The 27,578-nt window shown below is 40.8% G+C and overlaps 1 protein-coding gene and 1 long non-coding RNA gene across 2 annotated transcripts; both read right to left on the bottom strand.

Annotated features, from left to right (window-relative positions):
• Positions 1–762: 762 nt before the first annotated feature.
• LOC117240300 lies at positions 763–23,618 on the bottom strand. Its single transcript, XM_033506283.1, has 5 exons — positions 22,636–23,618; positions 4,227–4,312; positions 3,334–3,374; positions 2,889–2,990; positions 763–1,825 (listed from the first exon to the last, which is right to left on the bottom strand). Exons 1-5 carry the CDS (start codon positions 23,583–23,585, stop codon positions 1,289–1,291), a joined length of 1,716 nt encoding a protein of 571 aa, XP_033362174.1. The 5' UTR covers positions 23,586–23,618; the 3' UTR covers positions 763–1,288.
• LOC117240301 lies at positions 6,345–6,702 on the bottom strand. The gene is made up of 2 exons (XR_004494655.1): positions 6,516–6,702; positions 6,345–6,378 (listed from the first exon to the last, which is right to left on the bottom strand). It is a non-coding gene; the product is annotated as an uncharacterized LOC117240301 (long non-coding RNA).
• Positions 23,619–27,578: the final 3,960 nt, after the last annotated feature.

Here is a 27,578-nt window from a genome sequence, read left to right as displayed (position 1 = left end):
GTAAGTACGTTCCTCATAAAATTAATATCAAATGTCGCAAAATATACAAAAGTAAACTAAGAAGAGGGGTACATATTATTACACAAACTGTCGTTCATATTGCATATGTACATATGCAGTATAAAAACAATACTTTTTAGTTTTTAATCTCTTGTTTAAATAATCCTAATATCTAAATTTGTATCGGTCATTGATTCGATATAACTGCGTTTATTGGAAGTAATTAAGCTATAGCCTGCGCACAAGAGAAGAAGGAACAAACACGTATAGTATACACGCTTAAATAACAAAATTAAGTCAGTTTACGTTCAATGTGAACTTGATCAAAGTTCCAGTCTCGAATTATAGAGTTTCTTACTATCAGTTTACAAAATTCGATATTACGATTATGTACCGTATTTGAAAAACATAAAATGCTTTGTTCAATTTTAAATAAAACTAATATTTACCAAAGCGAATACGAAAAAAATGTTATCATCAAACTCAATTTTCAATTATCAAACTTAATCCAGCACAAATACAAATGTTATTCGTGCTTTTTTACTTTTACTACTTTTCAACTCTCTATAGTTCGAGATTTGAGTTCCGCTAACTTTCTTTCTACTGCGCATGCGCAACAGGAAAACTTGAATTACACGTAATAGTCAAAAATTCGAAAATCTTATCCTTTCGTGGCAGCGAAAGTAACCTAGGACTAGAGGTTCCATAACATTAATAATAATAAGGCAATAATATTAATATTAATAATAATGTAATCGAGTACTACTAACAATATAATAATAATAATAATAGTATGGTAATGGCAAGATACACGCGGGTATAAATTAATCATTCCTTTCGTAATATCTACGACGTCTTCGGGATATTCTTTAGAAATTACTTTATTTCTGGTCAATATTCATTAACGAGCAACTTTTCTCTCTGTTTCTTATCACGATTTTTTTCACTTCATCACAATTGTACCGTTAGAAATTATTCAAAACATTGTTAAAATGTCCATGAAATATATGCAATTGCCGTATTGAATAAGCGAGTAATGAAGTTGCTGTTTCACTGAATAAAAGTGAAATCTCCAATGCGTGTGCTCAAGTATATAAGTTAAAAAAAGATTGGTACATCAATGCCTATTATTCTTAATCAATATTCATCATTTAACAATTAGGACCGAATTTTTACAAACCAACTCTAAACCACGACCCAATTTACAAATAAAAAGATCGATGTGTAAATTAACTATCAACTATTAATCTCCAATCCTATGTGAAGATATAATGTTCGGACCAAATTTCTAAACTAACGTGGACAATTCATGCGGACTATTGGTGGTTGCTGCGCTACTTAGATCCAATGTGGCAGCCGGAAGACCAGAACTGACGCTGCCGGTTGCTTCCCGTGGCAAATGCTGCGATCTATTTAGCTTATTTCCAGGACTCGGTGGCGATCTATCTGCTGGTGTATCCGGTGGCGTAACCACGTTTCTGTGTCCGCTCACGTTCAGATGATTGTGCGTCGCCGCGATCGGAGCTGGCGATGAGAGCAACAAGGGCGGTGGAGACATTGACACGTGTCGATGATGATGATGGTGATGATAGTGTTGGTACTGTGCAGCTCGGCCGTGCGTTGCGTGGCTGGTATTTAGTTGGTTCGTCACGGGCCCGACTTTCGTTGGGCAGCCAGCATGGTGGATGGTTAACGGGCCACGTAGTTGTTGTTGCTGTTGTAGCTGGTGCTGGTTCTGGTGCTGTTGCAGCTGCTGCTGACGCTGCAGCTGTACCGCCGCTTCGCACTGTTCGCGCGCTAACGCCTTCACGGCATTCGTCTTCTCCTACGAAATAAGAATGATAGGTTAGGTTGTAGTCAGGGGCCATAACAAATTAAAAAAGTTATAATATAAGAATTTACATTTTAGTTGAAATGATTCTAGTTACGAATAAGTATTAAAGATGATTCAAATCTTTTTCGTTACCGATAACCATGGTGAAAACTCTTTTGGATTACTTTCAGCCATTGTCAATCTTATTGTCAATACTACATGCTTGAAGTAGAAGGAGGGGTACAGAGAAAAAGACTTTTTCTCAGCAAATATAATCGTTACTCAATTATTTTGTTCAACAGTTTTACAAATCTCCCAAAAATAAACGAGAATACGAAAATACACTGAATATCGTGTGTATGGTTATTTATAAAATCCCCTTGAAATAGTTGCGATCGCGGATCACATAAACAAACGAACCTGTCATTCTACAGAGTATCTTTTTCGGTGAAATTATGCAAACGTAAATGTAACTTCGGTAGAACTCCTCGAGAACTTGTAAGCTTATATCACTCTGACCCAACCAGTCCACTCTAAAGTGTATAATTTATAAAAGGGGATTATATTAATACGCGGAGGATGTGGTAGGTGGTAAGTTTTGCATATGAATGTTCGTTGATACAACGAATGGTTAAATGGAGGTTTTCATGAATGTGATAAGGACTAGATCGAATGTTTTAACACTTATAACTAGAATGCGTATTTTTATACAAGTTTGTAGTTTTACGAACATAATCAAAGAAATAAAATTTTAATCGAGATTTGTTTTCTTATATACGTATATTTTAGCGCATTTTATGCATTTTGCGCCATTTGCGTACTTTTCAATTTCGCACGAATAAAATAAAGATCAGCAATATAATTATAACGCTTCTTAAAAATGTGAAAAATCCTGGTTTCCTAAAAGCTTGCAATTGATTTCAGAAAAATTTTTATGAACTCTACCAGATAAATTATGGTAACTCTGAAAACAAAATTTCACGATAAAATGATTTCCGAGTAAAATACACATAAAAGATGATTTAGACGTGTTTGAACGTGTTCGTTTTCTTTTTTAATAGCGATATGTTCTTACCCTCTGCCACACGAAGACGTTATGGACCATTGCGCATCCACAAAACACGATGCCAAGGCCTATGAAAACCGACGTAACGATTGCCGGTGTGACACCAATTACCTCTCAGAGAAAAGACATCGACTCCCGACTGTCGGACGCCAACGCCGCGACGCATCTTAGTCCCCATCAGAGATAAGGCCCCAACCCCGACTTTCGGACTCCTTGGAATCCACACCAAACCCCCCAACATCCCCAAGCCAGGGTGTATATAAGCCGAGACTTCATCCAGCCCGGGGAGTTCTCGTTCTAGTTGCTGTTCTTGTACAACACCCCTTTCTCTGTTCAACGTTATTCTACTGTAAGTGCCAAAGTCATAATAAAGTTCGATAAAAGAGAATTAATAGTTGGGCTACGACTCAGCTTTCTTTTCTCTCGCAACCCAAGTATCCATTTTACGTGACACCGGCGTCGAATGAAACTGGATGAATGTATACAATATCATACCTGAAAGCATTGTTAGAGGATCATTATAACACGTATGCCATAACAAGCGGGACAAAGAATCAGCGCAAATACATATTCTCAATACATATAATTCTCGAAGCGTAAACTATATACATATGCTTTTCATTGAAATTTTCAATACTAGTCGCAAATTATTTTTCAATTAATTTATTATTTAAGTCTTTATATATCAATTCTCGACGAATAAATTACTTAAATTATAGAGAATCTATCTTCAGACAATAGAGAATTCAATATTTTTGGTCGTTAAGTAATTTACAAATTTCTAAAACGATTACGTTCGAAGTTTTGGACAGTATTTGAAGTTTCTAACATGACATTAAAAAAAATAAATAAATTTTATGATATAATTAAAAAAACGTTGTGGTCTATCATAATTTCTATTCCGTCAAATTTATTAAAACGCAGTTTTCTTCTGAACAGAGTCAAAATGTCCGTCTTGAATCGAGTTCAACAGCTTAACGATCGATCGAGCGAATGATAGCTGTGTAAACTAGCATGACACAACGTAAACTTTAGATTAGATCTCGATCCATCCACCAGCCGTATTCATGCATGACATGAATATTCTGTTTCAGCTCTTTATAAATTAATCTGTTAAAACTTCCCTAAAAGACGATCATTTTTATTTTTCTAAGAAAAATAACGACTATTCGGCGTTAAAATTAACTTTATTTCCATTGGATTTCTAAACTGATTTCATACACTCAGAGATAGTTTACAGTATCTTTTAGATTCATGCCTGAATTCAAGAAAAATTAAACGTATAACTTATGTACTAGTATCTTTCAAAAGGTTAAAGTTGACAGAATTGAAGGAATTGGTTCTTACCAGTTAGAAAGACGGGAATGCTAATGAAAAACCCTCCGACAGCACATATCCGGCTGATGGATGATTTTTGCAGGTACTTGTTACTCCTGAAACAGACAAAATTTGAAGTGAAAGTCAGTTTCACGATTCTATGATAATTGAGCGAAATATAAATGTTAAGGAAATTCGAGGATTTGGGAATACAAATTATTGACTATATTTCCCACACAACAGTTATACATCTATATTACTCTCTGACGAACGTCTTGCACGCACGCTGGTCGCCAACCGACTATCCTAGATTCTTCTAACATCTGGCAACAGTCTTTTGTCTCCACTAAGTCCTTGACGCCCTCTAACCCTTACACACACACTCTCATGTACAGTGTAAATGTATCACTTCCCTAACAATAAAGGAACCAGTTTTTTGTTTAACAGCCAAGAATCTTTCAAAAATTCTACTGTAATTGATACTTCAAATATATTTAGTCAGACAAAGGATAATCATAATCGCAATGTTAATCTTAACTTTAATTCAAGGATCAAACAGTATCATTATACATATAAAAGTAAACATAAGTCTATCCACATTATTGTTATTATTATTATTATATGTTATTCTATAATTGATTTTTATTTCTTTATTATCAATATTATTCTATTTTCTATAATGATTCAATTATAGATCTTATTTTTTGTCAATCATATTTCACTGAAAAGATCACTTTGAAAATAATCTAATAGTAAAAAATGAAAAATAATCTTTTTCTACCTTGTCTTCATTTTTTACAAACTCTGTCCACCGCCGTAAACCTATTAAATGCAGGAAACGACAAAGCAAAGCTGCTTCACATAATTCCCCGCTCACGCAGTGTCAATCAGCTCACGACCGCAAACGATACTGCTAATTTCCAGCGACCACGAACGATTTCATCGTAATTGCCGGTGTGAAATTTACCAATACGTGCTCGAATTGGTCAATAATGGATAGAGCGCTCTTGCACACACTAATCTACCAACAAATAATATTGACTCAATTGAACAACAGCGCCTAGATTAACGGACAAACCGCATGTTCCAAACAGATTTACAATCACGGCAGAAAATACATGCCGTTATAGATGTTTCCTGGTCAAGACTAATTTCCAGGCGTTAAGAACATTGTGACCGGAATCTAGGAAGAACTAGCACTTCCTGGAATAATACTATTGTGTCCTCGATGAATGTCTCTCCGCAATGCCCTCGAGTGAGTTGTTTTTGTCTTTGGTCGTACGACGTCCGGGATGAGAATTCGGGGAACGGTTTTGCGCTGCTGTAATACTCGCACAACCATCCATCCATGGGACTGCATCTTTTTAGGAGGACCAGTGATTAATCTTTTCCCACTCATTTTCATCTCTAATTTCTCATGAGGCTAAGATTCCTGCATCTTTTATCATAATAATTTATTAATACTATTAATAAATTGAGACAATTTTACACGTCGTATTTTGCGTTATAAGATGACTTGTAATTTGTAAAATTTACCTGTAAAATTCCTTTGTTTGTTTTACCGAAGCAATAGTTGGCATTTCTATACGACAATAAGAATTTGTTAATACTAATAATTTGTAAGGTTATCATGTTATCATTCTTCTAATGGATAGTATATTATTGAAACTTTTTTAATATTGAAACGCGATATTTTTTTGGAGAAGAAGTGCATAGTAGTAAAGAGTTGAATTCTACGGACGTAAAAAGTGGACATAACATTTTCTGTACATGGAGTCGCCTGGCCTAAACATTTTATGATTTCCGGGCAAAATACAGACGAATCCAGCGCTGATTTTAAAGTAGCTTTATCCAAATAAGCCACAATAAGAAATTCCCACGAAACAGTTGCGTTCATCCCCTTTCGAGGTCGCCGACCTCTTTGAATGCGTTTCAAGAGCGTCGTACCAATGAAACTTCGAGTTCTAAACTAATTTCTCAGCCTTTTGCGTTAAATTTAACCTTCCGCGTTAGTGTATTTCGGACGAGCTCCTATTTTACGCTTTCGTCGACTTCACCAACGTAACACGCAGCATCCGCAAGTAAAACTGTCTCTTAAATTTGATGTGACACCAATACACGACGAGAAGAATCACAATGCCATTTTTATTCCACTTCGTTAATTTTTCGTCGTAAGGTTTAGCTGTAAATAGGATTAAAAAAATTTAGATTAACGAGGAATTTAAAATTGATCTGTTAAATCAACAATTTCCATTAGTTGTCAATAGATTTTATAAGCCTCAGATTACTGAGAAATTATACACATTGCAAAATATTTACCATTGGTTACCCACGCTACACGTAAATTTGATCAATCTACCAATGCACTAACACTGCAATAAATTTCTATTGCAACATTCCACGCTCCTTTGCCGCACCTTAAACTCCTCGCTAGATTTATTCCACCTTAAAGTGTCACATAACTCCTACGACACCGATATCAAATCTTAAACTCCACCAAATTCCAGAGAAATTTGATTTCGTCGAAAGTAAGAGATTAAACTTAAAAAGCAATTTATTTCATCTTTAAACTATCCCAAACTTCTTAAATATAATAATATATATATATATATATATAAAATATTATACACTTATTGTGTGCATTATATATTTCAAGAACTTTGCAATAAAAAATAAAACTTATTACATTTAAGATATGGTTATATTGCACAGGCTCGAATATGATAAAGAGGTTAAATAAATGTCTCGAATCTCCGCAACAAACTCACACAAACCACCTAAAACACGTATACACAATGTGCATTCACTACGAACTCGACTCCCATTCCCTGCCAAAATCACAGGCATGCAGAGTCAATTTCACTGCTCGAGCTAGTTGAATAGGGAAGAAGGTCGAGAGCTGGAGTTAAGGAGCATAGTTGGTAAAGAATCGCGTGCCGCCGCGCCATTAAGATCAAGCCCACGATCTCAACAATAAATATTAGACGGTTCTCTGACCTGCATTTCGCGTGCGACTCGGGACGATTCAAAAACGCGTAAATTTCCCATGAGTCGAATCAAACGTTCGCGATTTATCGCATTTAGGTTATATCGATATTGTCCACGAGTGGAGGCATTCAAACACAGATTGCTTTGTGTCACTCTATCGTAACTGCCCGTAATACATGATAATTTAATTTCGAATTCTTTCGAATATATGCACGTAACGAAAAATTTGTATTGGTTAGTCAATTGCAGACCAACCAGTTGTTAGCCAGTGAAAATAATGTAGATAATAATAGTGAAGAATTAGCTCGAGAAGAGTAAACAAACAAGGCGCCTTAATAAAAGGCACAATGTGGGTCCGCAAAGTGATGGGATTTCGGCGCATGCGCATTGTTTCGCATCAACTTACAATTAGACATGCACGAAAGCTTCATTTCTGCCGCATACATACTTGGATTCGCGTGCATGAAATTCACAAAGTAGGTTATTGCTTGAAAAACAGCTTTAATCGAGCGAAGCTTTTAACCAGACTGAAATCAAGTCTTGGTTTCTTTAGAAATTCAGATGGAATAAGAGAAACCTATTTTATCTGTGGATAAAGGTTAGGCTGCATCGGTTGGCTTATATGACTTTCCGGTGACTTTGAAGGGTAATACGGCGCCGGCGGTCGAGAAGGTAACTTCTCTATTGAACGAGATCTCATTGATCTCGTCTAAGCAGGAAGAGTCTGTCGGCCCTTTGATTTTATACGAGTCTTTCCATTCACGATCGTGCGAGCTGGCTACAGTCGACGACACGGACCCCCGACAAAACTGTCTGAGCCTATTCAAGGCGACGTCAAATAGTTTCACTCGGAGAGATGAATGGAGATAAGAATCACCGGAGCGTCTCTGCGCTTCGATGACAATGATATTTGGTAAATCCTCTTCTTGTTTCTCGTTTTGAAAGAAGGTTGTAAAGAAGAGTGCTACTAGATCGTCTAGGGAAATCACACGGTATATATTGCGTAATGCTATTGATTTATCAAAAATAACAAGAGGTTAAGGAGCTTTGGGAAGGTTGATTCAATTTTTTATAACCTGACATCTCTTTGAACAAATGTCTTAAGAAACGCTTGAATAAAATGTTAAAAAATAATAATCTTTTAATGAAATAATCATCTAAAATGAAATCTTTTCCTGTATTTTTAGACAATAAGATTTACTATATCCTACGCCATAATAAGAATCAATTTGCTATGAACTGGTATCTCGGAAATTGTAAGAATTCAGAAAATATAAGGAGGCCGGAAGAGGTAAATGAAATCCACAGAAACATTGACCCAACCTCAGCCCAGTTAGCCAACAAACTAAAATATCTCGCTGCCTTTTCTATATTTACGACCAGAACGTGGTCATTAATTGAGTCTAGCGACTGCACCGTAGACGAGTCACTGACCGATGTTGCTTTAATGGATATGCGGAAAATCACGTGTTCCAGGTTCCAGGGATGTAGTTGTTTTCATTTCCGGAGAATACGGTCGACTCGCGTGTGTATACCAATCTATCTGAGGATAGGTGTTCGTTAGAATTACTAACTATATTACTTTCAACCTTGTGATTAAAATTTTTAAACGTCACTTAATAGCAATTCAGTCGAGTAAGTACAAACTTTCAAATGTCCTAATTTTCAAATCTTTATATTTTTTAATCTCAAAGATATTTTATTATTTGCCGTAGATCAAGCTTCGTGTTACCGGTACTGTAACATTACAATCCTACGAGAAGCAGAAAATAGTGAAAAAATCTGACCTAATAGATAGTAGTCAATATTCCTTTGACGCGTCTTATGCGAACCGCAGTTAGAGGAAATGCAAATAAGCTCTTGCGAAACGGTTTGCCGCACGACAAGCCTACGAACAACGCCCAATGCAAGTTCGGTGGGAGTTACAGGAAGAGGGACGTCTAAAATCAACTAGGAATCCCTATTCAATCGTCTAATTTTCGATTCCGGCATTGAACTTCCCGAAGAAAATTAAATACAATTCCGACTCGAGATTTAATTTCAGTCTCGTAGCTAATGCAATCTAATCGCGTTTGCAAGGCTACGCTTCCGGTCAGAAGCCACGCGCTTCGATCGCGTACTTTCCGCATCGGAAGCGTACGCTTCGGTACTAACCGCGTCGATTTTCAAAGGAATCATTGGACACCGGAAGAAGAAGAAGGAGTAAGAATAAAAGCACGTAAACCGGCAGGAAGTCAATCGAGACAAAATCGATATCGTTGAAAGTCGAAAAAAGACCCGAATTTAGGCTACAGTACATATTCGAATTGAATATATTCAAGGTTTAGATTTTCTTCTCCTGAAAATTATAAACATAAATGAGTCGACAAGCGATCTTGAAAAGCGTCTGTTCCATCTAGATTATGTAAATTGCGTGAATTACCGTTAGCCATAATTCATAATTTATCGAAAAAGCGCGCTTCTTCTCAACCACGCTTTCCCCTACCAGCATCGACATTATCGGCAGATCGATAAGTATCAAAATACCACAAAGATATTAATCTCATCTTTCTTCTAACCGCGAAAAAATGCCGCGCAAATGATAAAACAACAGATCAGCCAGAAACATCGAATTCTCTACGCTTCCGACTGCAAGAAGAAAAACAAAGTTATTTGTGTATGATGGAAACGTCTCTGGACGATGCTCTTGTCACAGACGAAATTCGAGCAGCTGTATATAACAAACCGAAATTCCGAACGCCTTATCGCGTGTGACCGTCCGGTCAGCATCCGTTCTCAGCCGCCTGAGTGGCATTCGATCACTCCAGCCGTTCTCCGAATTTTACACTAAGTATAAACAAAACCTTCTCCCACTCCAACGAATGGAAGAATATAAATTCTCCCTTCAAAATCATCCAGTCAGTCTAATAAAAAAATTCTTAACTAATCCAAGTATCGAAAGTGTATCATCGCGAACCGAAAAAATTGTATAAATTGAGTAAAAAATAAAAAGAACTTTATCTCCTTGTCGGAAATTAACAAGTTCCTTACTTTTTACCTTAATTTTACACGACACTCTTAAGCGGTCGAGTGCGCGCGAGAATAGCATCGCGGATCGGCATTTCCACGGTGAGGATTGTAAAATGGTTACGCAGATGATGGATCATACGCATGGACCGTAGAGACTATCGTGAATGATGGATCAGACACACATACGCGTTCTTCGCTCTTCCGATATTCTTCGTAACAACTGCTGCGATCTCGTCATTGGAAACGATCTCGGGAAATTCAATCGAATATCGAGGAAATTTATAGAAAGCTACAGCTGTGTTCGAGTATTATTCTAGAGAAAAGTGGTTAACTCTATGAGACTAACGATACAATACGTCTCAAGATAACTTTTAGGAAAATGATTGTACCTTTAAAATTCTTTCGACACTTTTCGGTATATTCTTGTCATTGATTCTGAAAGTATTTGATTAATTTGCTGGTTAATAGGAAGTTGGTTAAAACCGAAGTTAGTTAAAGAAATAAGTAAACACGAAACCCGTGGATACTCTAGACATATGATTCTACCTGCACGCGACAAAAATATTCATGATCTGAACAAGGAAAGAAGTATTGTTAGATTCGCGTCATGCTGCAAATGAAAGATTTACAGCTCGAACCCAATTATCTGTTACATTACATTCTCGGGCACGTGTAGGCTGAACGTCATGATATATGAACACAAGTATAGAAAGAACAACATGGATATTTCGCGCGAAGAAAACGAAGCTTCACATATACAGTGTATAACCACTCGACAGTATTTGCTCACGAAAAATACGAGTTGTTAAAGTCTAACAAAAATTACGTATACAGTGGCAAAGAAGAAAACTGTTATGCCGTTTACTCTTATTTCTAATTGACAGAAAGTTGTCAACGAACAAAGAGCGCTTTTTCTTATTCTCTGTACCTTCGCGATGCAATCACAGAAATTCTCCAAAATGCTTCGTGTCGACTAAACAAAGAAAAAAAAATGGCAGCTGCTAAGAGCAAACTACCTCCGGAATTTTCTTCGTTTCTAAGTGAACCAGGAAGAAAGAAGGGAAGGGTTAATGACGCCGAAACTGAAGGGTGGCCACGGATCGTTTGAAAGGGGCCACGACAACCGTTACGATTCAGTCGCACCTGTTCCTCTTCCTAGGTTACCACGCCGAACCATTGCGCGCTTTTACGAGCGTTCCCGCGATAGTTTCCTGGCACTTGCTCGTCCTTTCAACGAAGGGTCGATCGGTTAATTTAAACTCTCGAAGGCTTTGTCCAGTCGGTAACATCGATAAGCTTAAGTCGAAATACGGATTTCTCGTAAATTCAGAATTTTATTGCCACCAGGATGTATATGGAGGCGACAGATGAAGAACACGATGTAAATTAGATTTCTTGCTTTTATAGAGAAGCAATTTTTAAATTGAACACCAGTCGTCGATCGGTTCTGTAGATCGTTTTTAATAACAAAATAAATTTGGTTAGTCCATAAAGGTTTGTTCGTGTGAATCTTCCCATAGATCATCCGTAACGTAAATACCGCTATAACCGGCTGCAGATACATTTTCCTTGAACATGTGGCGGCACTTGACAGTAAACTTCCCAACAGTTTACGTCGCTTGACGCACGACAAAAGACCCTATACCTGCGGACAAGATGATTGCCAGATGTCGATACATTCGTACCGAATATTTCCAGCTAGCCTAAGGACCGCTATAAATCTTAGGATTTATTTTAGCTAAGGTCCTCCAAAGAGACAAACAGTCTTTGTTTATCAGTCTCGAAGTCGACCACCTACCACGGGGACACACGAGAAATCTGCTATCTCTCACATACGACGCTGCCCGCTAGCAACACCCTCTCAAGGGCAGCTAGCATCCTTTTCCAACGACCAACACGAATTAGCCAATAAACATTAACGTACATTTCCCTCACTTTCCGAACCAAAGCTTTTCTCAACGAATCCGATGCCTTCGCATCCTTAGACACATCCCAACGAGTCTTCCTCCGCAGCAGCATCGCGACAAAAATGTCAGTCTATTACCGCGAGTTACCGCAGTATATCACGATCGTTATACTTACACGGTTCGAGCCGAATAATTATCTAAGCTCTCGACATCTCGTGCAATCATTGTCCGCACTCGCAGCGTATCTCGAATCGTAGCTATCCAAGCTCTATCTAATAACCGCGCATTCGCGAACCGAATACAATCGCGAATCCTGCATCAAGTGTACTCATTGACATTAGAGTGAATAAACATTTATCGTTCAAGAAATCTGAGTTTTCCTTCCGACCCTATCACGACATACCACCTCAAATTGGAGACCCCGACGTGATTATCCCCGAGTGCTCGTGAAACGTAACACAATGAATCTAAATCAGTTCGAAATGACCAATAACGCCCACTCCGCACGTACGAAGGCCGGCGGGGACAACGCAGACTCGATTAGCGCCCTTCTCCGCGTGCCACCGTTCTGGTCTGACGACGTCGACTTGTGGTTCAAGATGCTGGAAGTGCAGTTCGAAACTGCCCGGATCACTAGTGACCAAGAAAAATACCAGGTCGTCATCGCGAATCTCGACAAGTCGCACGCGAGATTAATTCGAGACGTATTCGACGCCGCACCGGCGACAGAGCGTTACGAGTACGTCAAAAAGGAGCTCATCAAGCGATTGGGAGAGTCGTACGCCAAGAGACTCCGACAGGTAATCGAGAACGAGCAAATGGGGGACAGGAAGCCCTCTCAGTTTTACCGTGATCTCAAAAGCCTAGCCACCAATTCGTTAGCAGACGATGTCATTTTCACCGTCTGGGAAGGTCGACTTCCACAGCGCATACGGAGCATCCTAGCCTCTGTACAGAACAACGATCCGGACTCCCGCATACAAATTGCCGATAACATTTACGAAGCCACCCTGGAATCAGGGCAGATCGCCGCGGCCAGCGCAGGCCGACTACCTGCGATAACCCTCCCACCTGGCCAGAATAGCGGAATAGGCGACGCCATGGCAGCCTTCGCCAACTTGGTCACCGAGCGGGTAGCGCGAATGGACGCCCATATGAGCGAGATGCGAGCGCTAGTAGCCGAGCAAAGAAGCAATGAACACCGTAGGGCACGAGTACAATCACGCTCGCGTACACGATCCCGCCGCCGTTCGCGCCCTCGCGATACGCTGCGGCAAGACGGGCTGTGTTACTATCACACACAGTTCCGAGAAAGCGCGAGAAAGTGCACACCCCCTTGCTCCTGGAACTCGGAAAACCGGACCAGCCGTCCGTAAAAGCGGCAAACGACGACGGTTTGGCATCTCGCCGCATATTCGTAACGGACAAGAACTCGCGGATCTCCTACCTCATCGACACCGGCGCAGATGTTTGCGTATACCCGCGCAACAAGCTACACGGACACGTGAACAGAAGCGAGTACGAGCTGTTCGCGGCCAACCTGTCCCTACGCAGAGCATTTAAGTGGGATTTTACCGTAGCCGACCTCAAAACACCCATCATTGGCATGGATTTTCTAAGCCACTACGGGTTGCTCGTGGACCCGCGAAACAAAAGGCTTATCGATACGATAACACAGACGTCATCAAGGGGATACACCGCCACAACAGACGAAGCGTCCGACAAGACCGTCATCGGCGAATCACCATACCACCAACTCCTGGCAGAATTCCCGGACCTCACCCGCCCACGGATCTTCGGAAAAGAGAGAATTCGACACGGTATGCTACACCACATCGAAACTACACCTGGTCCACCAGTCTACAGCAAACCGCGTCGGCTTGCACCTGATCGACTTAAAGAGGTAAAAGCGGAATTTGAACACATGATCGAGCAAGGCGTGATGCGACCATCGAAAAGCCCGTGGGCATCACCCCTGCACGTAGTGCCGAAAAAGGACGGAAACCTGCGTCCATGTGGCGACTACCGTGCGTTGAACGCCCGCACCGTACCCGACAGATACTCACCGCCACATATCGAAGACTTCGCGCAACATCTGCATAGTAAGCGAATCTTTTCAAAAATCGATCTAGTCCGCGCTTACCACCAAATTCCGATTGCGTCCGAGAACATTGAAAAAACCGCGATAACAACGCCTACCGGACTTCTCGAAACAACAAATATGATGTTTGGACTTCGGAACGCCACGCAAACATGTCAGCGGTTCGTCGACGAAATCATACGCGGGCTCGATATCGTCTACGCGTACATCGATGATTTTCTCATAGCCTCGAACGACGAAAACCAACATCGCGAACATTTGAAAATCTTGCTCAACCGTCTCAATAATTACGGCGTTGTGATAAACCCCACGAAATGCGAATTCGGCGTGCACGAAATCACATTCCTCGGATACTCGGTAAACCCCGACGGAATTAAGCCGCCGCCCGAAAATGTCGAAGCGATTGTAAAATTGTCGAAGCCCGCGAACGCCAAGCAACTACGTAGGTACCTCGGTATGATAAACTTCTACCGACGTTTCATACCGGGGGCCGCAAAAACACTTGAGCCGCTCAACGACCTGTTAAAAGGCGCGAAAAAGGGCAACGCGCCCATCGAGTGGTCGGAGCAGTAGGAAAACAGCTTTCGCGAATCGCAACGTGCACTCGTGGACGCCACGATGCTGGCGCATCCGATACCAGGTGCGCCTATCAGCCTCACGGTAGATGCGTCCGACTACGCAATGGGGGCAGTATTACAACAACGCGCGAATAACCAATTACAACCGCTAAGATTCGCAACGAAATCTTTGACCCCCGCTCAGCAAAAATATAGCGCGTACGATCGCGAACTACTCGCGATATACACCGCAGTCAAACATTTTCGACACGCCTTAGAAGGCAGAAACTTCACAATATAGCGACAACCGTTGCCTCGGCCCTCCTCTCTACATAGATAGCTCGTTTCGGCGTACCTTCAAAAATAACGACTGATCAAGGACGCCAGTCCGAATCAAACCTATTCAATGAACTATGCCGGTTGCTCGGCATTAAGCATTTACGCACAACAGCCTATCACCCCGCATCCAACGGAATGGTAGAGCGCCTACATCGACAATTAAAAGCAGCAATAAAATGTCACAATACGAGCAACTGGGTAGAAGTCCTACCAATTGTTTTGTTAGGCATAAAAACCGCTATCAAGGAGGACCTGAACGCAACGGTAGTCGAAATGGTTTACGGTACTGGCATACGATTGCCGACAGAATTCTTCGTACCAACGAAGCAACAGGCCAACTCGGAATTCGCGAACCGTTTAAAGGAGCGAATAGAGAAAATCAGTCCTCACCCGATTACGCGACACGGCGAGAAGAAAACCTTCGTGTTCCGCGAGCTCGAAACATCACCATACGTATTTATACGCCATGACGCTCCAAGCTCTATCTTATAACCGCGCATTCGCGAACCGAATACAATCGCGAATCCTGTATCAAGTGTACTCATTGACATTAGAGTGAATAAACATTTATCGTTCAAGAAATCTGAGTTTTCCTTCCGACCCTATCACGACATACCACCTCAAACAAATAAATCAAAATCGTAAAGTATGTTATAAATAAAATCTGACTTCACGAGGTGTTGATCCCTCATAAAAGAAGTCTTTTATATCTCGCAGATGATTCATAACATGACGTCTACTTTAACTTGTTCCTTATACCTCCTTGTCGAAAAAGTTAATAGTTTACAAATTCGAACATTACATATGTGACGGAAGAAAAGAGAGAGAGAGAGCGTTTCGTCCTGGGACTACCGGTGGACTTGTCAGTAAGGCTATGCTCGGTAGTCCCTGCCTTAGACGTAGAGTGAGTCTCGCTAGGTGCGGTATTTATATCAATCGCTCGTATATTCGACCCCTAGCGAGTTAGACAGACAGACTCGTTGTCGTCGTAGCCCTCTAGTGTTGGCGGTTGGTACCCGCGGCTCGACCTGTCGGCGTCCTATTGATACCGATCCGCCACACATATCTACATAACATCGGCCATTATATTTGCCAAACCAAATTTGTTTTCTTGTAACATTCTGTGATTAATTAATGCTACAACAAACTTAATATAGAGTGTCACGTGCAAAATTTGCACGATAAATCAGATGACTACGATACAATCTTCAAATACGATCGTATCTTTCGTATACAAATTGATAGTTTCCACCTAACTGACAGATTTTTATACCCTTGGAAAAATAACGTCTTGACGAACAATTCACGCCAATCAACGCCAAGAATGAATCACGCAAATTCTACTGGAAGTCCTCTATTCACTTTTTCGATTTATCATCAGCTGGAAACATCAAAATTATCGGCTGGTGATTGGGAATTAATCGAAAAATAAATTACAAGCATTGAGACACGCGAGTGCCCGTTTCTTTCTCTATTTTTCTGTCTGTTTGTTGGAATATTAAGGCGCAGTCACGGCCCGCCAAATTTATTCCCGTTCCGTAGTGCCCTGTGTCGGTGAAAAAATTTGAAATGTCGGATTCGAAGGCGTGGAATGCCAACAGCCACGACAGAGAGCCCTCTTCTCTCTTTCTGGTGGAAAGACGAACGGGTGCACGCGTATGCTCGGACGCTCTGACGCACGAAGAACCGCCCGTGAACAGAAACCAGACACGCGTGTAACGTTAAACCGGGCCGTCGATGAAAAACGAACAAGACTTTCGCGACCGATGGGCGTTTTCAATGACAGATCGAATCGTTCAGTTTCACGGTTCGTTCGGGGTCACAGTAGCGTTCATCTTGGCATAAAAACGCGCTAGAGACGATTTCTCATACATTGGTTAAAGTTGATGTGTGTTTCGGCGAATTGTCGTTTGGAGGAGCGATACACCTAAAGAAACGCACATATTCATAAGAATCTACGTTTCGTATTCTTCGTATCGATATCTTTATTTTTATTGGTCGTATCATGTTCGATGTAATAGTTGGTTTTTTAGCTAGTGAATTAACAAGATTTAATAAGAAATTTAGTACAAATGCTCCATGCGTCGTGTTTGACACGTCGTTGTTAAACTCTCATTTATAGGAAATTCAAAGCTGTATTTTCTCACCCAGCTTAAACCTTACGAACTCTTTTCACGCGTTTCACCCGTCATTGAACGAAACGATGAAAACGTTCATCCATCCACGTCTCTCCAGTAATAATCCAATTAACCTGTTTCCCCAATAAGTCGAAATCCGCGATCGAAACGTGAGATCGCGAAGAAAAATGCGCGCCTACTTTAGAATTGCGCCATCCAACAACGAAAGAAGAAAACTTCGTGAGCCAGCAACTACTTTGTCCAAAAGTGGCTTTATTCGAAAAGTCTGCTGTTCAGCGTGTTCGCGCCAGCAGCACCAGAGATCCCTTATCACGGACCATTTAAGTAATGAGCCGGCACTTAGCAGCGCCGCTTGTCTTTCATTCTTCTCGTGTCTCTGTGATCGTCGTCGCCGTCGTTGGTGTCGTCGTTGGTGTCGTCGTTGGATCTGTGTCATACTTCGGCTTTTTTTCCTTTCATCCTCGCGTCTCAGACTCGGTAGCGTGGTACGGAAGGAGGGACGGGCACCGAGCTTCGAGTGACAATGAGCAAGCGAAGAGGAACGGCCGTCTACTACTGGGACCCACCATTAAAGTTCGTGCTTCTTTCGGAGCACGTCTGCACACCCCAGGGCTCCTTCTCCTTCGCTAACAATGCCACTTTGCAGACTTCGCAGTTATCTTCAGCCGGACGACCTTCGGCTAAGGCTTCCTAGCTGGCGTGCACCAGAGACACTGACCGAGAACCCTCTTGCTTTTGGTCTTTCGTTGCCAGTTGACTCATTCATAGGGAACACCATTGTCGGAGAATTAGTTTCAGAACGAAGGAGAATTGTTGGTGATCTTTAGTTAATTTAGAGCGGAAGGTTTCGTAATTTGTAATTTGTAGTTTACAACAGAAATTCCTATTGTTTATTAGGGAACTTATGCCGCAGTTCCTTACATTTGAGGGAGGTCTATGGTAGAAATTTTTATGGTAGAAAAATATCGTAGGAGTCAGCCTCCATTATTAATAATACGGATACAGCTGTGCATCTTTTACTTTGTAATTTTAACACGAAAATATCCAATGATCTTCGGAGTATTTGAAAACATTTTGGAAACAATTAATTTGTTAACTGCGAAGTTTATTTCCTTACATTTGGGGGAGGTCTATGGTAGAAATTTTATGGTAGAAAAATATCGTAGGAGTCAGCCTCCATTATTAATAATACGGATACAGCTGTGCATATTTTACTTTGTAATTTTAACACGAAAATATCCAATGATCTTCGGAGTATTTGAAAACATTTTGGAAACAATTAATTTGTTAACTGCGGAGTTTATTTCCTTACATATGGGGGAGAGGTCCATGGTAGAAATTTTTCAGGAGCGCGAGTAACCCGGAAAAATATCGTAGGATAATTAATTGTTAATAATGCGGATACAGCTGTGTATATTTTACTTTGTTATTAATTTTAACACGAAAATATCCAACGATCTTCGGAGTATTTGAAAACATTTTGGAAACAATTAATTTTTAACTTTTTAAAGTTTAATTTCAAAAATGCCTCTATGGGGTGAGCAGGTAAAATCAAGCAATAACGAATAAACACGTCGAACGTAGTTAAGTGGTTAAGAGCACAAGAAGACAGTTCTTCGCATACCCGTCGACACTCGGACTATTCCTTCTAGCTAAACAGCTCTCTAGGAGAAAATCGAGCATTCCAATTCAGCAGAATCTTGAATTGTCTGGAAGCCCCGGAGGCAAAGCAGGGGAAACAACCGTTGAGCGAAAGGACGAGGAAAAGAGAGAAAGAAGGGAAACGAGAAGCGTCCGGTGACGTTGCAATTTTAATCGTCCTCCGGTTATCTCTTCTGGGCACACTGCGATAGTGTGACACAACCGGTAATATTAACTTAGCAGACAGCTGTAAAAGTTAGTCGTGGTGATAATGTAGCATAAAGAATGGCTGTGTCCTGTGTCATCGAACGATCGATAAGCCGCTAGTTATCAATGTCCAAGCTAGATCTATTGTTCAGAAAAGAAAACAAAGGATGGTCGACCACAGAAAACGGTACACTTTCTTCCCTAAAGGCCATTCTGCCAGATGTGGTTAATCGAAGCAGTAGCTCAGATGTAAACTGTCCTCTTCTCTTTACTCTTAGTTAACCAATAGTTGGGCGAATCACCAGAAATTTACAACAGGGGCCCCAATCGGTGACCTGGAAATTCTGGGGCCTGAATACCTGTCTAACGAACACCTGTCTACTTCGATCAGTGTTTGCGTTACCGTTGCTTACCACCAGCCAAAATAAATAATTACAAAGCATGATTTAACACTAACTCTACCAGGCCTGGTCAAAAGGCCGTGTTTCAACATTTAATTTAGAATTGTACAGTCATTGTTGTTTCTTCTCTTCTTCTAACTTTATATAGATTCTTACGTCAACAAAAATTGAGAAATTGATTAGTCGGATAATATAAGAATTTACATAAAGTTGGAGCTAGCGTTAAGATAATAAATTCGCACTCTTATAAACCGATTTATAGAATACTGCTCCCACTATAGTAAAATGAAATATACTATAAATAGACGAAGAATTTCATATGTTGCTTAAAAACGTTTCTCGCAAAGAACCAATCTTTAATCTAAATATATATATATCCAAACTCCGGAATATACTCTGCCCGTTCCCAAATCTCATTCTATGCTAATTTGATTATCTGAAATCGCAGTGCACGAGTTTCAAGATCGACAGCTAATTTCGTCCGTGTCCAATCTTCATTATTCTCTTCTTCTCTGTTATTTGTTCTCGAAACAAAAGTTACGATACGTCTCTGTAGTTGCATACATTACAATGTTAACGGCTCGTTCTCCAACATTTCGAACAGCTTGAACAAATCTCGTTCCAATGGCCTGCCAATCAAGCCTAGTTGTGGAATAACGCAACACGCACAATATCAGCCGCATCTTCGTAGTTTGGTACATTAAAATAGTCAGTGGAATATAGTGGCATAGATTTGACTGCGAAATCCTGGGACACTCTATATAAGGAAAGGACCCTATCAAGGGAAGAACAAGATTCGAGTAAAACCTGATCGAACAGTAATATTCGTTGGAAAAACTTGTTAGATGGTAATATTTGCAGGAAAACATCGTCGCACAATTACGGTCACAAGGGAGACATGGTCACACGGTAACATTCGCAAGAAACTTTAATATGCCAATCACGCACAACGTCTGGATGCTTTAAGAAACAATGATCTTTCTATCTGCCGAAGAGCACACGACATTTTCCCACGCGAATCAAACTCGCCACGCGATAAAAGACCGCCACTGGCCAAAAAACTGAGCGAAAGAAAAAGGACGGAATTAAAGAACCGAAGAGAAAACTCAAAACGGCGTGTCCGTTGAGGGTAATCACAGTGTTACGACCGTTCGCGGAGAGACGCGGTCGCGAGGAAAACGCGTCAGCGAGAGGCGTAAATTCTCGCTACGATTCGGTGAATCGACGCCGCGAAGTAGTCGTTCCCCTGTTTCGGTTAAGATAACAGAGGTGGTTAAATGAATATGACACAGCAGAGTAAGTTATATTTCACCGTTTATTCCAACAACTTATAACGAAGACAGTTACGCTGGTGCGTATGTACGAGATGAGTGAGTGACTGATCTACGGGTGTGTATACCCGGTTGAAGGATGTTGACCGTTCGAAGGATGTAAAATCAGTACTGTCTTGGGAGACGATGCTGTCTCGGAGGAAAGCTAAGGATGGGTGTGTCTAGCGCACGGGACCATCGGATTTGTTGGTGACGATTTTAGTTAGGAGAGTGAGGGAATAGGCTTCGTTGTTAATTGGTCACACGAAGGGTCTTAACCGCCCTCGAGAGAAAGTGGTTAGTGGGAGGAAAGTTGCAGCGTACGTGAGAAAAACTAACTTTCCCTTGTCACGCCGTGGTAGACAATAGTCTTTGGAAATTCTTCGGAAACAGACGTTTGTTTGGTTTGAAGGACCTTTACTAGGAAATCTATGAGATTTATGGAAGGTACTTGAGACTGTTGAGGGTACGCAGTGAGTATCCGAAGACATCTGGTTGCCATCTTGCCCGCGGTGTGTGGCCTCGGCTAGGTAGAGTGTTACGCGACGTAACACACAGTGATTTGGCCGACGATTTCGGCCAATCTGCATAACTTAACGCGCGTTTCCATTCGCTAGTAATTAGAGTCGGCGATGCTTACTTTGTCTCGGTCGGCAACGAAAAAGATAAAAAAGAAATCCGATTGACCAACGATAAGGGAACTTCCGAGCAGAAACCACAGATCCCATCTCGAGGAGTATGTATCGTCTTTAACGAGCCTTATTTTCGCTTTCGAGTTGCGTGTCACGGGAGGCGAGCATATCTATATTCCCTTTGTAACTTGATCTGCACTGCACTGTGTGTATTCGATAATATTTTTCGCAAACGTGCGTGCTGAATTTGCTGGGAGAATTATTAGGTAAAACGGAGAATATTGCAATTTCTACACAAAGGGCGTGTCACGATCTTTCAGCTTGGTCACAAATTAATATAGCGTAGTCTATATAAAAAAATCTTAGTAATAAAATTATTATACGATTTCCTGCGTGCACGACGCTCGAGGAATAAACGAAAGTGTAATTTTCATTTTCAAGGTTCGCGTCACGAAACATACGCATTTACGGATACATACATCTCACCAGTAGTATCGTGATTGCAGACACGTGTTTGATCAGTAAAAACGGGACACGCGGTCGGTGAACGCTTGCACGTCAAGTACAGGATGTGAATTTTTGCGTTTCGTCCTCCAGGCCGCGTGAGAAGAAACACTAGACAGGCCTCTGATATATCGCACGGGATACGGGACACTGCGTTTGTTCCAGACGCACACAGATAGGCCACGCATGGACGAATGAGAACTTATATTCCGGCACAAGGATAATGATTGAGGATAGCGTCGCCAGATTATAGAAATTAATGGTAATCATCGTTCGACCGCGAATCCCGCGAATTCCCAGCTACCAGGAAAATGCTTATTTTTCTTTTCTTTATCAATACCTAAGTAAGTTTGAAAAGTTACATGTACAACAGCAACAATGTAAATATGGATGTTGTTGACATTTAGGAGGGAAAATGTCGATGACTATGAGAGTCCTTTTTCCATCATATGTATAGTTCGGATTAAAGGATATTTGTATCTCAACGTTTATTTGCACTTTTAGAAGTTTCTCTTTGTGTATTTTGTTTGACTTCCGAATTTTCAAAGATAACAGTATCTTAAGGATACAAACTTTAAACGTATATATTTTTCACACCTTGTTCGACCTTCGGGTTGAGTAAAGTACGGATTATGTACAAAGGAATTTAAAGCGTTATAAATCACAGATTTACCCAGCGTGGCATAAAACGAAAACTCTACTCACCAATGTCCTTGATACGAAGTCTTGACGAGTTTCACAGTGAAGAGGAACTGTATAGCGCACATGAGGAGACAGCAGAGGTTTAGGGAGAGGGCGAGTGCGCACAGCGCTAACGTCACCTCGTAGACAATCGTATACTCTTCCGGGCTGATCAGGCTACTCGGCGTCACCGTTAACGGTGAGATCTTCAGCAAGAAGATCAACGAGAGTAGCGCCAGTAACAACGACACTAGACACAATAAACCCAAACTGGTCAACGTCTCTTTCGCGCTAACTTCGTGGTCCTTGTGATTCCTTGACAGGGACGACGACCAGGAAGCGTTCAAGGGGTACGCCGTGGAACCGGGACCGGTTAACTGTCCCCCGGTAGTCGTACCCTGAAGAGCAGGTGCAGGCGAAGGTGTCGCCTGACTGGGTAATCTGGACAGTCTCGAGATATCAAAGCCTCCATTCGCTTTAGGTCTGCTGTCCTGGTGCAGCGGCGCCGGGGATATCACCCCCAATGTAGTCGACAGATTATTATTATTGTTATTGTTATTCCCACCGGCAACAGGACTGACGCTGTTCACAGAATGCTTCGACGTGGACAACGTGGACAGATTAAGAGCGTGCGAGTGATTCAATCGTTGAGAAAGATTGTTCACGCTCAACTGAGAATGATTCAAAGGGTGTCTGTGAGTGGAAGATGGCGTGGTGGCAGCCTGATGCACGTTGGCTCTTTGATGGACCACCGAGTCGTAAACGTCGACTCCCCATCCTTGGCTTCCCCGTGTCGTTCCACGAACGTTGCTGTTTTGGTTGTAATGATGGTGTTGCTGTTGATCCTGTTGGTGACCAGAATGATGGTGGTGGTGGTGGCCGCCGTGCAACGAGCCCGAGCTCGCCTGGTAGTCATTGTGCTGGTGCCTGGAGCCCGCTGACGACGGTTGCCCCGTCAGGATATGCTTCAGCATTACTCGACGCTGGAATGCCTGAGGAAGACTGCGCTTCTTCCTGCTCCTCTACATGGCGCTACGCGGGACTCGCTTCTGAGCACGTCTTTCTCGTTGGAGGTTTCTTCTTTCTTTTCTTTCCCAGTAGAATTTTTACACAATTCTTTCTCTCTTTTATCATTAAATTACCTTTAATTCTTAACGACCTTTAATCTTTGTCTCTTCTTTCCTATATATATATTTTTGTTTACTTTTCTCCGTAGCGAATTTTGTCTTTCTGACGCGGGATTAGGTTCCTGGACTTAGGGAGTTGCTACACGCCAGCTCCACCATGGCGACGGCATTCACTAGGCAGCCTACATAGCCACCTTTCAGCTCACGCTTCGGGATACTTTTTTCGCTGAGATTCTCCGCGATGAGGCATGAAAGCAGAGACCACCGTCTGCGGAGGCATGATTATTCTATTGTTCCTTTTAACGAGTAATCGTTTTACTCGAGTCCTCTTACTAAACCGTAAGTACAAAAGACTATTATACTTAGATAGGTACTTGGTCTCAAGAACCAACTTATTTTGGTCTTTCGATTAAGTTCTTAATTAAATGCTCAATTAGATATTCATAAATATATCTTCATAATATTTCCCTCATCTATTTCTTTGACATTCTAGTAACCTCGTTAAGACGTCCGCCACTTCAACTTCTATCTACAAGTGGCAAAAACTGAAGCTGACCTTCTTCATGGAGAAACATGCCGGAAATGGCATCCGCACGTGTGAATAATTATACTCAGTGTCCAGGTAGTTCTTTCGATCATCCGATAGAAGTCGTTTCTGTTTTTCAGAGTTCGTTCACGCCTCCAGAATGTAAAAATATCCAAGGAAGTACCATTAGGAAGCAATGAAATTCAGAGCTTCTGTGGTTATTCCTTTTTCTGATTGTTTCTTTTCTTTGCCCAAAATGGATGATTTCTATATCAAATTGTTTATTCGTATTTTTTTTTAATATTCCTTGAGATTTTCATTCAACTCGATTTCGAATTTTTTACCACCCGATCTTCTGGTTGACGTCGTTAAGAAAGAGGAACGAGTGCACAGGAAGCATGGTCGGCGTGAGCATGATTAGATCCGGTCTGCCCGATGACCTTGCCAGTGATAATAGCGGTTCGTTAAGGTGGTTGCAGTCTTGGTTTGCTTCTGTTTCGATTTCCAGCGAACTCGTCAGCCGGCATGGCTTCCGAGATGCTCCCCCTGAAACAAGTCGAAGGGAAATAATTAATGGACTCTCTGTTCGATTGTACGTGGATGACAAGCTGACCGTAAAAAGAAATATACAAATACGATTAGAAAATATAATCCGAACCCCTTTCGGTTTGATCTGAAGGTTTCTTTTTCTAGATGGAACCAAAGATTCTTATCTGGTTTATGGTGAGCTAAGGAACTCTTTGAAAACAGCATTTATAACTTTCGAAAAAGAGACAGGTACTGAGTATTTCTTGCGCGAACAATTGAATAATTAATTCGTTCTCTAAATATCCTTATCTGTTGTTCCTAAAATACATAATGATTGGAAGCTTCTTACGGGAAGCGCAATCAGCCGCTGATATCATTGAAGTCGAAACGCCATTAAAACCATATTACGATTCGCATGCGACATGCTCCATTCATGAAAACACAAAAGCAATAAACAAGTACAAATCAACGAAATAAATCCTCCGAGAACGAGACGTTACAGGAATTATACCATTGCGAGGATACAAAAGACTTGCTCATGAGCTACTTCCTTCAAGTAGTCGAGCGGTGTATTTTCCGGTCGTTAACTTCCATATAATGGGATATTAAAGAGTACGGATACAACGCTGCTATTTTTCAACTGTTCATTATCAAATTACGCAGCGGGAATCGTTGCAACGACAAAACTGTAACGACTCGTACCTGCGTATCTTCCATTTAGCTGCGGTAAACGCTGACTTGTCTGCGTTTTTTTTTCACTTCCTCGTTACGGAAACCAAGAAAAGTGATTCACAATACAGTTTCTAACTGTACTTCTCGCGATTCTTTCTTAGAAACAAGCAATTGCTTCTTTTCAATTTCCTAAATCTATAATAAAACAGTCCATTCCTTGAATAGAAATTAACTTTAAAACTTTAGGCGCATACATTGTACGTATCGTATGTATGTATTTTGATTTGAAAAGAAACGCGGCAAACGCCTTTGAAAAGATGTTAGGTTTTCAACGCCTTAACTAACTTAATTCCAGCGAGTTGTAAATCTGCTGCATCTCCAACATCTGAATATCAATCTTTTACAATGACTTGCTCTCCAATTTATTAAAATTACATCTCTCCCGTTGCACCGACCTTCTTTAAAGGTTCCCGCGGCAGGTTGAACCCGCATCACGTATCTTCCCTCTTCCTTCCACCCCCTGTTCCCTTTCTCTTTCTATCGGACGGGAAGAGCGGGAACGCTTAAAACGCGCGAATCACGCGAGCGCCTCACGATTTGCGAAACATCACGTGAAAATCACCGATCCGATCTCCGTGCGCGCGGTGCACCGTGGGGGTAACGATTAAATCGACAGGATATACTTTATTGGCTATTCCGTTATTACAGGCTGTAGTTGGCGGGGAAATAGTCACTATGGATCGATGAACTCCATTGTAACAACGCACCTTCGAATTGCATCGGAAACGCTTCTGTATTGCGTCCACCGTATAACCTATCATCGTGTGTTTAGGGTAAATCAGTGGATCGGAAGTTACGTTTCTATGTTTCTCGCCTGTCAGTATAACACTGTGCAAGAGATACAGCAAGATCCTAAAATCATTCGAGTACAAGTAGCGTAAAATGGTCGTTTAAATTTCAATAAATTAACTATTCATACGTTAATTGTACGCGGTCAGGATTAAGGGATACGGCGATGGAGAAGATTTTGTTAGCTAGATGTTGAGTAAATAATCGAAGATGATAATTTTATAAATGTTTCGTATTTATGATGATGGAAAAGATTTAATTTGAGTTACGTTACGTTTGAATAAGATAGACTTTTCCAAGAGTGGAGGATTTGTAGAGATAGTGGACGTAATAGTAGTATGATTTAATACTTGATGTGTCTTTTTTTTCTTTGACATATAGGTCACTGTGGGGAGTAATATTGATCTAGATATAACTATCTTTTCTGAGAAGTACGTATATGCTTATGGGAACTATGTTTGGTTAATCAATAGAGCCATTCTTTTGAGAAATTGAATCTAGAAGAATTCGACGATACTTTGCCTTGTTTCAATAGTACATCATTTTAAAGAAACGCCTGCGATTATAGTATATAATTGCACATAGGTATATGCAAAATTGCATTTTCAAATAATTAAATCAAAAATATAGATTTGTTAAAGATCTTTCCTTTTTAATCAAATTCGTCCAACAACCCCATTCTCGTCAAACATAAAATGAACGGTGCCTTTCTCAAAGAAACAAGAAGAAAATTGCTGTCGTTCTAAAGTTCTTCTCCATTGCTAAACTACCGTTCGTGTTTCTAGTTACACTCCAATTATTCGATTGTAAGAACCAAGCAATCCCTCCATCCAAGGACTAGATATAGTTTCTCGAGTAGTTCTCTTCAATACCGTTATATCGATGAACTCTTTTTGAATAAAGTTCACATTTATAAAGCAAATACAATAAAATACGACAGGACAATTGTAATCGATAAATAACATTTTATTAGGATATTATAAGAAGCTAAGATATCGAGTTCTAGTTGTGAATATCAAGCGCTCGTCGTTAGAGGAGATTACCAATATTTTCTTCCTTAACAATATTAATTACGAAGTTTCGATACCGTTTATGACATTAAGATCTCTTGATAAAGTTGTATCGTTAAAATCTTACTGTTCCTAGGGAAATATATAGTTAATATATATAGTTAAATATATATAGTTAAAACCGGAATATATATAGTTAAAACTTCCAGAGGAGCATCTCGCAGACAAATTATTGATTGTTAGCGTCGATTGACT

Source organism: Bombus vosnesenskii, unplaced genomic scaffold (assembly GCF_011952255.1).
Source record: "Bombus vosnesenskii isolate JDL3184/JDL3185 unplaced genomic scaffold, Bvos_JDL3184-5_v1.1 scf7180000014585, whole genome shotgun sequence".
NCBI lineage: Eukaryota > Metazoa > Arthropoda > Insecta > Hymenoptera > Apidae > Bombus > Bombus vosnesenskii.
This window is presented reverse-complemented; position numbering and strand designations above follow the sequence as displayed.

Excerpts from the sequence above, each read along its gene's own strand:
- LOC117240300 (XM_033506283.1), bottom strand. The coding sequence starts at position 23,585 with ATGCTGAAGCATATCCTGACGGGGCAACCGTCGTCAGCGGGCTCCAGG. Across the intron at positions 4,313-22,635 it reads ACTTCGTATCAAGGACATTG|GAGTAACAAGTACCTGCAAA; the intron begins GTGAGTAGAGTT and ends TGTCTGTTTCAG. Across the intron at positions 2,991-3,333 it reads TCCAGTTTCATTCGACGCCG|GTAATTGGTGTCACACCGGC; the intron begins GTGTCACGTAAA and ends TTTCTCTGAGAG.